The sequence below is a fragment of the Asterias rubens genome, chromosome 6 (assembly GCF_902459465.1).
Source record: "Asterias rubens chromosome 6, eAstRub1.3, whole genome shotgun sequence".
NCBI classification, from domain to species: domain Eukaryota; kingdom Metazoa; phylum Echinodermata; class Asteroidea; order Forcipulatida; family Asteriidae; genus Asterias; species Asterias rubens.
In genome coordinates, this window is record NC_047067.1 from 1590962 (window position 1) to 1605456 (window position 14495).

Sequence of the window (14495 nt, forward strand, 5' to 3'; positions counted from 1 at the left end):
AAACTACACCGTACAAACTTGTCAAGTCTGTCGCGTGTTTTCGAGCTTTGGTCCCGTCAAAATGTCGCGTGTTTTCGAGCTTTGGTCCCGTCAAATTGCGGTATTCCGTTTCCTTCGCACGTTTTAGCCCTCACATCAGGTTAAAAAAACATGCAGTGAGAGATAATGTCAGCACTTCATGGTATACATCATTGGTCGATGATACCATGATTCCTCCACGATGATACCAAATCATATAAGCAAACAAATTAACCCAGGCAATATTATCTGGACGAGTTAACAACAGACTTAGATAACATAAATTGTTGGAAATAATACATTACAAGTCATCGTAAACCATGGTAAAAGCTTGTAAGCAAATGTGCTGAAAAATACCAGAGAGGCAGCGCGACCAAAAAGGTGCCTCGCTTGACGGTTTTCAAGCAATACTGTTGGAAATCAAACCACCAAAATAATAGTCAAGAGACTTGTAAAGTCTAACCACGGCCAGATACGTGCGTTTGAGGAAGCCATGTTTTTCCCCCGTTAATACTGTACCAAGGCCTGTGGCTTTTGCCCCTCGAATAATGAATGATTTAAACCTACTGCTTGAACTGTTGTGTGTGTGTGTGTGACAAAGATGCTGCCACAGCACAGTAATTGTGACCCTTTGTCACACTCCTCCCATTCATCACCAGTTTGGTTGCAAATATCTGTCTCGTACTTTGGTATCTGATAAACTAGTTCGATGGATAAGGAACAAACTATTTGCTACAGTGTTTTCGTAAAGGCAGTGGACACTAATGGTAATTGTCAAAGACTAGCCTTCACAGTTGGTGTATCTCAACATATGCATAAAATAACAAACCTGTGACAATTTGAGCTCAATCGGTCATTGAAGTTGCGAGATAGTAATGAGAGAAAAAACACCCTTGTCACACGAAGTTGTGTGCGTTACATGGTTGATTTCGAGACCTCAAGTTCTAAATCTGAGGTCTCGAAATCAAATTCGTGGAAAATTGCTTCTTTCTCGAAAACTATGGCACTTCAGAGGGAGCCGTTCCTCACAATGTTTTATACCATCAATCTCTCCGCATTACTCGTCACCAAGTAAGGTTTTATGCTAATAATTATGTTGAGTGATTACCAATATTGTCCACTGCCTTTAAACACAAACTAAATAGTCAACAACACAGATCATTGTGGGTCAACTCGGGACTAGGTCGTTTTGGTTTGCCTTGAGTAATAATTACTGCTTCTTAACATTCTTGCTATTTTTATACGTAGATTTGGGAGTAAATCTGTGAAGCTTTGACGAGAATGTTACATCAAGATGACAATGTCATGATTCAACCAAGATGATGGTCCTTGGTAGCAGTGGGCCCCGAACGCGAAGTCGCGCTGAGCCTATCGTAAGGGACTCGGCTAACAGCGGGTCGAGGGCCGCACCGAAGAGCCATCGAGTGGGTCCGGCCCCGTTCAGATCCCCGCCTAGAGATGCATTCTTCTCTATTGAAGGCTCACGTCTAGAGAGGGATAATCAGGGCCAGTCAAGACCGAACAGCAGACTTTATGAAGACCCTTTACATGATTACTTCCCAAGTATCTCACTTGATCACGAGTTCGATGTCGGTGTTTCGTCTAGATCTCATTCGAGAAGTGAGTCGGTGCCGATTCCTAACGCCGACTCGTTCGAGGCGAGTGATGCTGATGTCACAACAAGGAGCACGACAGCGCCCCCTAACGTCGATTTGTCTCTAAAACTTTCAGATCTGGCCAACTTGGACATGAGTGCAAATGATATCACCACCGTCGGCATCGAAAAGGAACAGGAGAAGTTCAAAGCAACACGGCGTCTGACGATTTCCTCGGCAATGGGTGCCCGGCAGCACGGGTCTCCTCGCCCGGCAAGCCTGGGTGGTGCTCGCAGGAAAAGGCTCGAGAGAGAACACGCTTATCTCCGTATGAAGTTTCGCGAGCGTCCATGTTTACGAACTGAAAGCTTTCTGAACCAAGATCTGGCAGATGAGGTGAATGACATGTCTCGCGAGTGTTGTGACGTACTAGGTCCCAAGGCATGCCACGAGTGTGACAGGCTCAACAGGCGAAGTAACTCCGCGCTTCGAAATGAGGCTAACTTTCCGAGCCTCCATATCTCAGCGGCCAATTTCTCAACGATGACCATGGTCACTCAAGTCAGGCCCGATCTCAGCTCCAGGGAGGTGCTTGAAAGACTTGCCCAGGGTGACATCACAAGACCACAGTCACTCCGACACCGTAAGGGAACCTCGAAAACTGGGAACAACGAAGAGGATGACGAGAAGTCAACCGAACGAAAGATCAGCATTAGCGCTTTTAGCGTCCCAGATGGACAAGGGTATTTCACAAACTTCACCGATCTACGAGAGCAGATTTTCGCCAGACAGGGCAAAACTCGCAGCAGGGAAAAACGCTTCAACGGTGCCCAGAACATGAGCAACCTGCCAGTCATCACGAACGTTGAGATCGTACCCAAGAAGGAACATGAGCGGGAAAATCCAGCCAACTATTTCGGTCCGCCCATGATGTCACGTGAGGAGATCAAACGTCAGCAGAGCCAGCCTCGCTTCTACGCAGGCGCACAGGGGAAATACGAGCTCCCGGAAGCGCCCTCGATAGACGAGATCGTTCGGCAGGCGACGGGGGCGAGGCACCAGAAGCTCCGGGAGCCAGAGCCGCGCTCGGACACCCCGGACTCGGACATTTCTTTTCGGAGTCAGAAATCGCCAATGCCGGAGGAGAACTTAAGCGTTGATCAAGGGAAGATAAATGAAAGAAAATCAAACTTGGATGTAAATGCTAATGAAGAAACTAATGTGTTGGAATAATTTTAAATGAAACACCCATTGTTCTCAGATGAGCCTAAACTATTTTAGTTGTAGCTTCTCTATACGTAAAAAGGTGTACAACATAAACACAATCCATAACAGACAACTGCCCCCAAAACAGAGAATATCATCTATATTCAATGTGGGGCAGATACGAACAATTTTGTGGAAATTGTGCCTTTGAATAAGCATGGATTTGGCACACAGTTAGGAATTATGCCATGAGAAATTAAAAAGATATTTGGCTTTAAATAAGACGATCGCAGATTTGTCAATTTTGTAAAAAGTCAAATTTGTAAAGAGTATAACAAGCAATTTTTAATAATAGTCAAAATTACTGACGTCACTTGTTATTAAACCTTTATTTTTTATCAAGGAACACAATCTGCGATCACCCTACAGCCAAATATCTTTCTGAAGTCCATGTCTGTATCATCAAAGGCACAATCCCATCACAAACCTGTCCTGCCGTACTACAAGTCCACTCAAAAACTCCAGAGAAATCATAACACGATGCTCCCGGTAAAAACAGCCACCCCTCCCCTCCCCCTTTGTCGCTCACGAACGCAATCGCTAATCTGATTAGCAAACATTCGTGTCAGTATTATGAATGTGTTCTTCTTGCTAAACTCGTAAAGAGTTAGTGGAAACACAGATCTCTCCCCAAAACTACAACCGTACAAACAGTTTGACCATGGAGGTTTGACAGAGCATCCAGATTAAACCCGGTGAGTTGTTAACTACTAGAACAAACACCACTCAAAAGAAGTTTACACTCTTTTGATTATACTCACACCATGCAAAGTTTAAAATCCTACTTACAATTAAACTATTTACATTCACTTTTTAAAGAGAAACAATGTGGAAAGAAAGGTTATTGTTTGCAATTAAAAATACAAGATCTTTGTTCAGTATTATTGCCATCGAAATTTCCCTTTTCCAAAGTGCTATTTCTAAATAATGTATACATTGTATAAAATGTGAAAATTAATTCTTGTTCCAATTTGTTTTTTTCTGAAACAAAGTTTTCTGACTTAAAACAAACAGTGATATAACATTTGTATTATATTTATTTTCATATACATTTTTGATATTGACCAGATTTTTAAACACAATTTATTATCTGTAATCTTTCTGTAGTCTGAGTGCTTTTTTCAAACTGCTAGTAAAGATTGTACATGATTGGTAACAAATGTATTTTATTCACATTTTTCGGAAACTGTATGTAGCTTCGAAAAGAGCACTAAAATCACCCTGCGAAATGTATCAGCCTAAATAGCGCCACCAATCGGCAGATTTAACCATTTATACATGAAACATGTTTATAATCAGATCTTTAATTACACGTTAATTTTTACTACACGAGCATCAGCATATTTTTATGTCATTTTCGCAAAAGAGATTGCTGATAGCTCGTTTCAAAAGCTAAACATCGAAACTTGTATGACATCGACACTACTAAGTAATCGTACATGACATTTTTTGAAAATGACGTTTTTATAGCTTGTGCAATATCTCTATATTCCTTCTAATAATATTTTCAAAGTAATATTTTCTAAGTAACACAAATTAATCAAATAAAATGGTTTCTGTTTCTTACATAAGTGTAAGACGTTTGTAAAACTTTCGATGGTGTATCATTGCCCCCCAGTCAATACCTGTACCACTAACTACCGGTCACAACTGGTCTCGGCCAACCCCAAGCCCAATGACGCAACTACGTCTCGGTCTCATACTTTCATTCCCCACTTGCAATGCCCTCTCACCACCCTATGGACTGGTAAATGATGTTTACTTGTATCGAGGACAAACAAACTTGAAGCAACCCAGGGACCCCTACAATTGTCCAAATTGCATGATTTGCAAGCTAATTGACTGATGTATGTAATTCAGTTCTTCAGAACTTCAGAGCAAGGACCATTCTCTATGTTCAGACCGGCCTCGAATAACAGTGATCACAAAACCCATTTCACCTAATCCTCTTGTGATGCACACATCAAATTGCATGCTTTGGAGTTGTTTGTAGTGTGAAAAGGCAGAGGTAGAAGCCTAAACTACATGACACATCTATTCTTCTCCAAATTCCAAAACCCACTCTTAACCCTTTGACCCTTTTGCTTCGCTCGACCTTTTCTTATTACCAATACGCTCTTATTATTAGCCCAAATAGATTCCGAATGGCAATCAAAGATAGCCGGTTGAAGTTACTTCCCTCATTAATCCAAAAATAAAACCCAACCTTCGTCATCAACACAACTGATCTAACCACGGTTGCCAAGTCATCAGCAATATACCCTCGGTTTACAACACACACGTCGACACAGTGCATTGTCACCTGTTTGCTGTACCCAGAAATTCTTGCCTGCTTGTCGTTGTTAGGCACACTCTCTGCCACTGGTTTCAAACGGTGAACCTCTGGGGTGGGAAGGGTAAAATACTAATAAGTTAAGCCATCTGTAAATAAAGATTCGGACGGTATGGACCACTTCAAAAGACTAAGGAGCAATTAATCAATATGTTTTCAAACATACTTTGCCAACCTCTGGTGTGGGTTGTTTTACTCTGAACTGTGAAAGGAAGATCTATGGCGATGTTTAAGAACTACAGGTGAGTACAGATGAGTGTCCTCTGATATATAGTAGATACAAGGGGAGGCAAGTTGGGGATAAAATTAAATGTTTGTTGAGTAGTTTGACTGCAGGAAAACAAAATGTTAGCTTGACGTTTCAACCCTCAGCAGAGTCTTTCTCGAAGGCTAAAATTACAACGCAACATTATATTAATATTGACTGGATGAAACCCGATGACAATCTGGTTTCATGTTCGAATTATGCAGCAGCGGAACTCATTGAATTAGCAAATATCAAACTAAGCTTGTTATTGTAGTTTTCTGATGAAGACAACCAGAGCAAAATGATCGAAACGTCGACTTGCACCACATGGTTATCGCAGACCATAGCTTAGCGCGGATAGTTTAACCACTGGTTTACTGCAGGCCACACTTTTACGTGATCATACCAATTCATATTGGAGTCAAAACCATTACTTAAATTTAAAAAATAATAAATGTGAGAACAAAATTTCATACAAAATGATGTTCTTTAGCTGCATTTTTACCATGTCCATGTTGTGAAGGTTTTGTGGTTCTCTCACCATAAAGTGAACATTGCGATGGATTGACTTGTCTCTTTTCATTTTAACTCAAATAAATCAACAGTGAATCCTTCATATAAAGGTTAAGCAAATTTGATGTGCCTTGCAGTCGAGCTTGCTGTATTTACCTAAAAAGCTATCTGTATTGTTAAAAATGTAACCAATGAGGTACATGTTTATAGTGCATGACAAAGTTCACCTTATTAAAAAATACTGTGCTTGAGTAAAGTGCATAATAATAGTCAGTCATTCGTTGTACAATGCATGGGCACAGACCAAAGAAGGTAAGCTAAAATACAATTTGTGCACTTAATTTCTTATAATAATAACTTCCACTGCTAAATCCCTTGGTTAAAGGACAGATTGATTAAACATGCATGGGAAAGTTTTTACGTTTGGGGGCGGGGGGGGGGTTAAAGTCCATAACAGTATCAACCGCCCAGTCGCGTGCAGGGCCGAATAAGCAATTGCTTTTGAAGACCCTTTGTGGGATAACCATTTTGCTTGAATATTGTTTATTGTTGACTGGGGTCTATGACAGTTTTATACTTTATAAGTCCTTGACAGCCCCCGTTCAACGTTTTAACTTCTATTCACTACACGTCTAAATATATTCAATAAAATATATTAACCCGAAGTTTCAATTGCATCGTATGCACTGGGGCAAGGGGAGATATAGGGAGAATATGAAATTGTGGGAGTTGTGCCTTTGATGATTCAAGAATAGTGTGTGGCACACAGACAGAAAGAATGTCACGAGACAGATATTTGCCTATAAGGGGATCGCAGATTTGAATTTCGAAAACACATAGATTCAATGATGTAATACTAGGCCTATCCCTTGATTCTTCCAATCAATATTGAAAGACGCTACGTAATCAGATATTTTGGTTCCAAGCGGAAAAGACAGGTGGCAGACCAAACTTATTAATTATGAAAATTCCCAACAAGTTTTATTTCCTGGCATTTCGAGGGGGGGGGGTTCCGTGTTTTTTTTCGAAGCGTTCTGATGTAATAATGTTAATTGTGTGTTTATGGTGCTTTATTTTTGGCTCGCCGTTCATCATGTATAAAATGTCAATGGCTTCGAGTGATATAAATATATTAAGCAAAAAACTTACTTGCTAACGAGCAATGGGGAGCTGTTGATATATAAATTTCTATGAGATAAGTTCTCACTGAAATATTTGAATCTGAGAAAGACTTTCTCACAGGTATTTGAAAGCACACAAATTTGTAGGAAATTAAAGGCAGTGGACACTGTTGGTAATTACTCAAAATAATGATTAGCACAGAACCTTTCTTGATTACGAGTAATGGGGAGAGGTTGTTAGTATAAAACATTGTGAGAAACAGTTCCCTCTGAAGTGACGTGGGTGTTCACCCTCTACAGAATTACACAAATAATTACCCCGACCCATGTGACATAGCAACTATCTCTCGACTGAGGAATTGAAATTTAAGTTGAAACACGGGTTTAAGCATCACTGTACCAGACATTATTGAAAACTGACATGCAAATGGCAGAGCTAGCATGGGTTGGTTATCAATGATTGATAGTCAATCCTACCAAAAAATGTACACTTCCTTATTTACAAATGTATCTTTTTATAGTTGTTTAAAGTACAGACAAAAACATACCATGTGTCAGTCCATCTCAGGCTTGTACTTACTCCTTCTGAGTGAAGACATTGCACTTTTTCTTTAGTCAGGAGCTTTATATTTTTCATTTCTTGAGGGAAACAAAGAGTATTTAGCCATTTTGAGGTATGATAATAATAATAATTATAACAAATTTGTAAGGCGCACCTTCTCTGTATAACATTCAAAGGCGCAGGTCAAGGTCAATCAAAGAACTCACAGATGTGTTCAAATGCCAATCTGAAAAGATGTGTTTTTAAGAGAGCTTTGGAAAATTTTCTGTAGACACCCAACAGAAACAGAGCACTCCTATAGTGTTCACCATACCTCAAGAAGTGTTCAGTCTTCTACCCCCCCCCCCCCCCCCAACCACCCACCCCAATGGTTCGCAATTAAAGGAACACGGTTGCCTTGGATCGGTCGTGTTGGTCTTTGAAAAGCATTTGTAACCGTTTGTTACAAAATGCATATGGTTAGAAAAATGTCTTAAAGGCAGTGGACACTATTGGTGATAACTTAAAATATTTATTAGCATAAAACCTTTCTTGGTGACGAGTAAGGGGGAGAGGTAGATGGTATAAAACATTGTGATAAACGGCTCCATCTGAAGTGCCATAGTTTTCGAGAAAGAAGTAATTTTCCACGAATTTGATTTCGAGACCACAGATTTAGAATTTGAGGTCTCGAAATTAAGCATCTGAAAGCACACAACTTCGTGTGACCATGGTGCGACAAGGGTGTTTTTTCTTTCATTAATATCTCGCAACTTCGACGACCGATTGAGCTCAAATGTTCACAGGTTTGTTAGTTTATGCATATGTTGAGATACAGCAACTGCGATGACTAGTCTTTGACAATAACTTTGAACAATTAGCATAACAAAATAAGCTTGCATAGTGCAAGGCGTGCCCATCTTATTGTGACAGTCATGGAGGAAGATTTATATTGCAGTTATTGATGAATATAATCTACAGTGGGAAGAAGCCTGGGGCCAAGCAGATGGCTTCGAAATTGATCAATTCAGCTTTCGAAATTGGACGGTCTTTCATCTGTTAAAATACAACCTCACTCATTAAAAACCTTTGAGTGTAATTCAAATTGCTCCAAAAGAGCAGTTCCTTAAAAAGGAAATTAGTTAGTGAATACGCAGTTTTAGGAAAGGAAAGCCCGCTGTATGTGAAGCCACAGGTGGCCGCTCACAACTGGTAATAAATAATAAATAAAAAACACGGTATTAAAACAACTTCCGTTGTCATAATCATGCAATCAGAAATAATGGTTGTAATTCTTGCATATCTTGGGTCAACAAAGAAATGCATACAAAACGTTGAAAGGGCAAATACCTACTGGCCATTGTTTTTTTATTATAATGATAATAGTTAAAAGTAATAGTTCAAAACAACCGATGAGATTTTTGCAGCTGAGGTGTCTCAAACCGCTAACCACTAAAGACCACATTTTGTTGACGCTTTACAAAACGGGAATGAAAGAAACAGGGCAATTTCGAAACCACGATTTTAAGCTTGGGCTCCGGCTTAGACTCCTGCTTAGACTCCGGCTTATGCTCCGTCCGTGTGTTTTACGCACCGTACCAAAAACACACGGTTTTCAATACAACTGACGGAGCTCGAATCCAAAGCACATGGTTTCGAAATGGCCCCGTAACGTGTTTCTCAATCCGATTAGCATCACCATTGGAGGACATCCAGAGGCGGATTCCTCCTCATGTCTGTTTCCTGTGACGTAGATCACAGTTGTCAAAGCAGGTGACAAAGATGCGGTTGCTATGGTTACAGGGAGGTCATCCATCCGTCAAACACGACACCCATGGTGCATCATCTGTCAGTAATGGATTTCACGCACGGTTTTGAATACATAAGGCAACCGTTTTGTTGGTTTTTTGGGTTGCTACAGAAATCCATCTGAAAACAATGTTGTCCATTTTCCTATCCTCTTCATTTAGCTTTCCGAGGTTGGTAGAGTTCTGGGCCCCATTTCTTAAAGCCTGTTAGCACAAAAACTTGAGCACAGCAAAGAAATAGGTTACCAGCCAAAATTAGATTACATTTACTTCGTTTTGACTGGTGCCCAAATCACCATCTTCTGAAAGATTGCCAACTTCAGGGAGATGTTACTAAGCATTCTGCCTATAATGGGTTTTTATATGGTGGCCATCTTGGAAACCAAAAATTGGCACCATAATACGTCTTGGGGAAGTGGTGCCTATCAAACAAGTAAAGCTGGGTAAAGGAGCATGTGGACACAATAATTGTTGTGCTTTTGTCGAAACGTCCACATCCATCTCAATATTGGACTCGAATCCGTCAGGGATCTGTCACAAAAGATAATGTGTGACATTTGGCTTATCTGAAAGAAGTTTCCCCGAGGGCAGAGTTATTGTTTTCTTTGCTGAACAAATTGTGTTCTTAAACAGCTCGATAAAGGGACGTACTTGCCCAAATATTGATTTTCACCACAACGTCTTGATACACAAAGTTTGTGTATGTTTCAGTGGGAAGATGGGGTCATCAACGCTCCAATGGCACCCGTATCAGAAAATTCCAAAACTCTCCATCTCTGTTTTCATTTCGTTTGACCATGGACCTCCATTGTTTAACCTTCCCGGTTGGTGTCAAGCCTGTTACTTTTATGATATTAGTTACTTCCCATCACTAACAATAGCTGTGACATTCTCAAGCAATCACTGTAATTGTGTATACAGACCCTTCCGTACGAAGAAGGTGGGATAATGACAGTATTGGCGCATGCGCAAGTGGGACGCCCCTAAACCCCCCCCCCCCGGCTCTTCGTGTGGGCATGGTTGTGTTCGATCTGTACCGATTCTCGTACACAGCGATATTTAACTCTCAATAGAAAACACAATCACACGTCTTTAAAACTTTGATGAATTCAGCCGGTAGAGAATAACCACACTATAGTCTAATCGTTAATAATAAATACCCGGTGCATATAACTTAAAAGAACCACTGGGAGTTCAATGGGAACAAGCCTACACCAACATTCACTTGGAGTTGGACAACTACTCCAAGCAGTTGTTGTCATCTCTGGCCTCATTCTTCCCCAAAAGAAGTAGGATTTAGTTTAAAGACTTGTGATCTATGGAGGAGTGTATTTTGGGGTGATTAGAAGATGCGAGTTACTATGGAGAAGTCAAGTCTACTCCCAGTTAGTGTCCTGGCTTACGGTGCACAGGTAAGGCCGACTTGGTTGCAGTCGAACCGCAGGCTCTCGTGCTGTCGTACTTGTTAATGTTTCACCTTGGTGTTTTAAAGATACAGTAGAGCCCGACATCAATGTTTTTAGGGGAAAGTATATTAACTTCCATCTTTAAGCAAACAATCCAAACAAACAACCCGTAACGCCATCGGTGAGGCAACAAGCGGTTTATGTTTTGCGTTGTTTTTCGTATATACGTTTGTATTGTACTGGTATTAAATTAAGTAAACGAAATAGCCTACCGGTGTTTTGCGTTCTCTTGACACAACTGTTTATTAACTTATGCATGAATTATTTGTTTTTAATTAGGGAGCATTCAGTGTTTCTCCCAACTTGCTCCCCGCCCCCTCTCCCCCAATACAAATAGTATCTGGTTACGCTACCGCTGGGGATATTTGTCTAGGATGAAACAGCGTCATTCGGACAGCTATAGGACAAAATATCTTGAAAATTCCACTTTCATTATTTAAATTTTATAAGTCAAAATGTAAAGTAAATTTATTTATTTTTCCTTTTTCTGTGTATAAGTTCCTTCCATACCTTATTTTAAATCCGATTTTTCTTCAAAGTATTCAGATTTGTGAGCTTGGTGATCAAGGCCCAATTCCTTGCTAAGAAAAAAAATTAATATGACAGTACCAGTCACTACGATATTATAATTTAATGTAGTTTTGGCTGGTAAACTTTTTCTGTTAGCAATATTTATATGTACTTAGCAAGTATTTGTGCTCATGCAGGCTTTATGAAATTTGGCCCTGTACGGAGTGTCAGAATGTATGAAAAGGTATTTTTCTTGATACGCGATATCGTCTGATAAGACTGAATTACAAGCCGTAACGGTTCATTGCCGCTTTACCTCAAACACTATACAGAACTGAACAATGAAGACAAAATACCTCCATCTTAGGAAAAACATTTGTAAGTGATTTTGAGATTGTTTGTGTTCTTGGTAAATGTCGAGTGCTGGATCGGTTACGTTTAAACTACGGATACAACATAAACGTTTGATCAAATTCTTTGTAATTTAAGTTGTTTGTTGGAGAAAGTCGTGATTCACGAGACAAACAACTTGTATGTACTTTGTCACGTACAATCGTGCAAGGAATCTTGGAAATTACATCAACCAGCCCGAAATTCTGAAAGTTACTGTAAAACAGTAGTGGCTCAAAAAAATATCTGGTTCGCAGAAAGTGACGCAGGAATTATACCATAAATTATATAAACTTGATCGAGAAGAGGTTACAACGAAGAGTATCAATGAAGTTAAAAGACTGACGTCATGAGATATGGATCGGTGTCCTCCCCCCCCCCTCCCCACCTCTCGCGGGTTCTCGAAATCAGAAAGAGGAACATGATCACGGAGACTCTGTAAATCTAATTCAAGCACCCGTAAATAATTGAAATAAATGAAGATTGATTGTGTTTACATAATCATATTGTGTTCGTTTTATTTTGCTGCAGCTGCAAGATGTCAAGATGGCGGCCTGCTTCATGATCAAGAATCCCCAGGATGCATCTATATACGTCACGGGACTTCCGGTTAACAACTCATGGCCCTCAACCACCAATACATCAAGTGGAGCCACAACGGAGTCCAACGACACGTCAGGCAACGGGCAGCAACCACGACCAGCACCGGGCAGCCCTGGGAAGCGGTATTGCCCCGTGCTGGCCGTCACTCGTCGAAGCTTCCAGGGGCACTTGAACCCAGTGGGGACTCCACAAACCCCGCTAGAGTCACACAGGTATATGCCGCTTACAGCTGATACCTCCAAGGAACCCTTTCTACGAGATAACTTCTCAAAGTCTGCCCGGACATTTGGAAAACCTGTTCCACCAAGTGACATCCTGAAGAGTAGATCTGCTTTTCTGTCTTCAAGTGCAGCGGCGAAGTCAAGGTCCTCATTTCTGACCAAGTCCAAGGTGGACATGAGGACGGGTTTCATGAGGCTCCTGTCCCGACCAACACCGGGTGAACTTGACTTGAAGTACCACCGTGAGTCCCAGGAAAACAGTGCCAAAGGTAGACGGAGTAGGGATGCCTCAGGACCCGATCCAGATAAGTTAAGTATGACTGAGATCATGCGAATGTTGAAAAGCAAATCCGAGACTGGGAAACGTACGATACTGGATGCCCGAAACACTGATGGCTGCCAAGAACCCAACACTACCTCCCGACCTGACGATGATGGTGGGAAGGGTGTGAATGTGCCAACTCAAAGCAGCTCCCGTCTACAAAAACCAACATCGAAAGCTTTGAACTACACGCACGAGAGATGTGATGTGGTGGGATGTGAACCACCGCTTGTTTCAAGCAGAAACAGAAAGCACAAACTCAGGCTGCAGGCTCTGTACTCGCAACAGCATCAATGTCAAGCAAGGGGAACAGTATCCAGTGAAGTCATCACGCAGGGTCGACCATGGAGGGACCACGACCGACGGGTTGTCGACAGGATCAGTCAAAGACTTTCCCCACCGCGCAACGAGGTGTCGACACGTGTCAACAATCTCTCCTTGGATAGTCTTGATGACGACGGTGCCCTGTCCTCGTGTCATTCTGAGTCATGCAGTGATTGCTGGAGTAGTCGTTCGAGCGATTCTGGCGACAGGAACACACCGCGGAGCACTGCAGCACTCCTCTTGCAACAGAACCATCAAAAGGAGCGACACCACTGCCGAACGTGCACCGGGAGGAAGGGGCGAGAACACCGACGGTCGTCCCGGCCCGTCCGGCACATCAGCTCGGGAACCCACCCCACAACCAACAGCGAGGAGATGGACAACTGGGATCCTCTCGGACCGAGTCACCATAGAGTTGAATTCGCCGAGTACATTAACATCATTCACCCCATGAGACCACCGGCCAACTCGCCTGTTAGTGTCGTATCCGAGGACGAGTACGAACTTATGAATATGGATGAGGAGACTGACCAATGGTCGATGAGTTATCGCACGAAAGGCGCCAGTAGTATTAGTTGTTTAGCTAAGGGTAAAGTTAGGATTGAATCAGACGGGGAGAGCAAGGCAAAAATTAACATTTTCTTGCCACAAATGAAATAATTTTCAAAATAATAAAATAATAATAGGCCTACTATGATGCACTCCTAAAATTATGTCCATCGTAATAAATAGGTATCTCCATCAGAATGAGCAATGATGCTCTTTACAACTGCGTCAACGAAGACGGTTATAGTGCACCCTCTTGGTGTCATGTATAATAGACAGAAAGGTCTCATTGTGGTTTTGCCTGATGACCCAATGGTTTCATTCGGCGATTGTTGTGGCGTGTCCGAATTCGCGGCTACATGTAGATTTCTGCGTCATCATACGTTGACGTAAATAACGTCCTTAGCAACATCGTAAGCAACAGCCGTAGCCGTTGCTGTAGACGTCAATTCGGATACGGCCTAAGTTACACAGACAAAAAGACGCGTACAAAAAATATACCATTTGGATCAGTTGGTACCCATGATAACCTTAACATACAATGGTCACATGAGACACAAACCAAGAGGTGAAAGGTAAATCTCTGATCATTTCGGAAATGAAATGTTGGTTCCCAGACATCTTTCACAAGCCTCGGGGTGTGACGTCATAGGAACTAGGCATACTCCTACT

At 41.5% G+C, this 14495-nt stretch overlaps 2 protein-coding genes across 2 annotated transcripts; both read left to right on the forward strand.

Moving 5' to 3' along the window:
- Positions 1-1394: 1394 nt before the first annotated feature.
- On the forward strand, positions 1395-4411 carry LOC117291638 (the record flags this gene model as incomplete). The annotated part of the gene is made up of 1 exon (XM_033773481.1): positions 1395-4411. A coding segment is annotated over one exon (1452 nt), but the record flags the coding sequence as incomplete, so codon positions are not given.
- An 8153-nt stretch (positions 4412-12564) lies between these two features.
- Positions 12565-13996, forward strand: LOC117291930. The gene has a single exon (XM_033773946.1). The coding sequence runs from the start codon at positions 12627-12629 to the stop codon at positions 13935-13937; it is 1311 nt and encodes a 436-aa protein (XP_033629837.1). The 5' UTR covers positions 12565-12626; the 3' UTR covers positions 13938-13996.
- Positions 13997-14495: the final 499 nt, after the last annotated feature.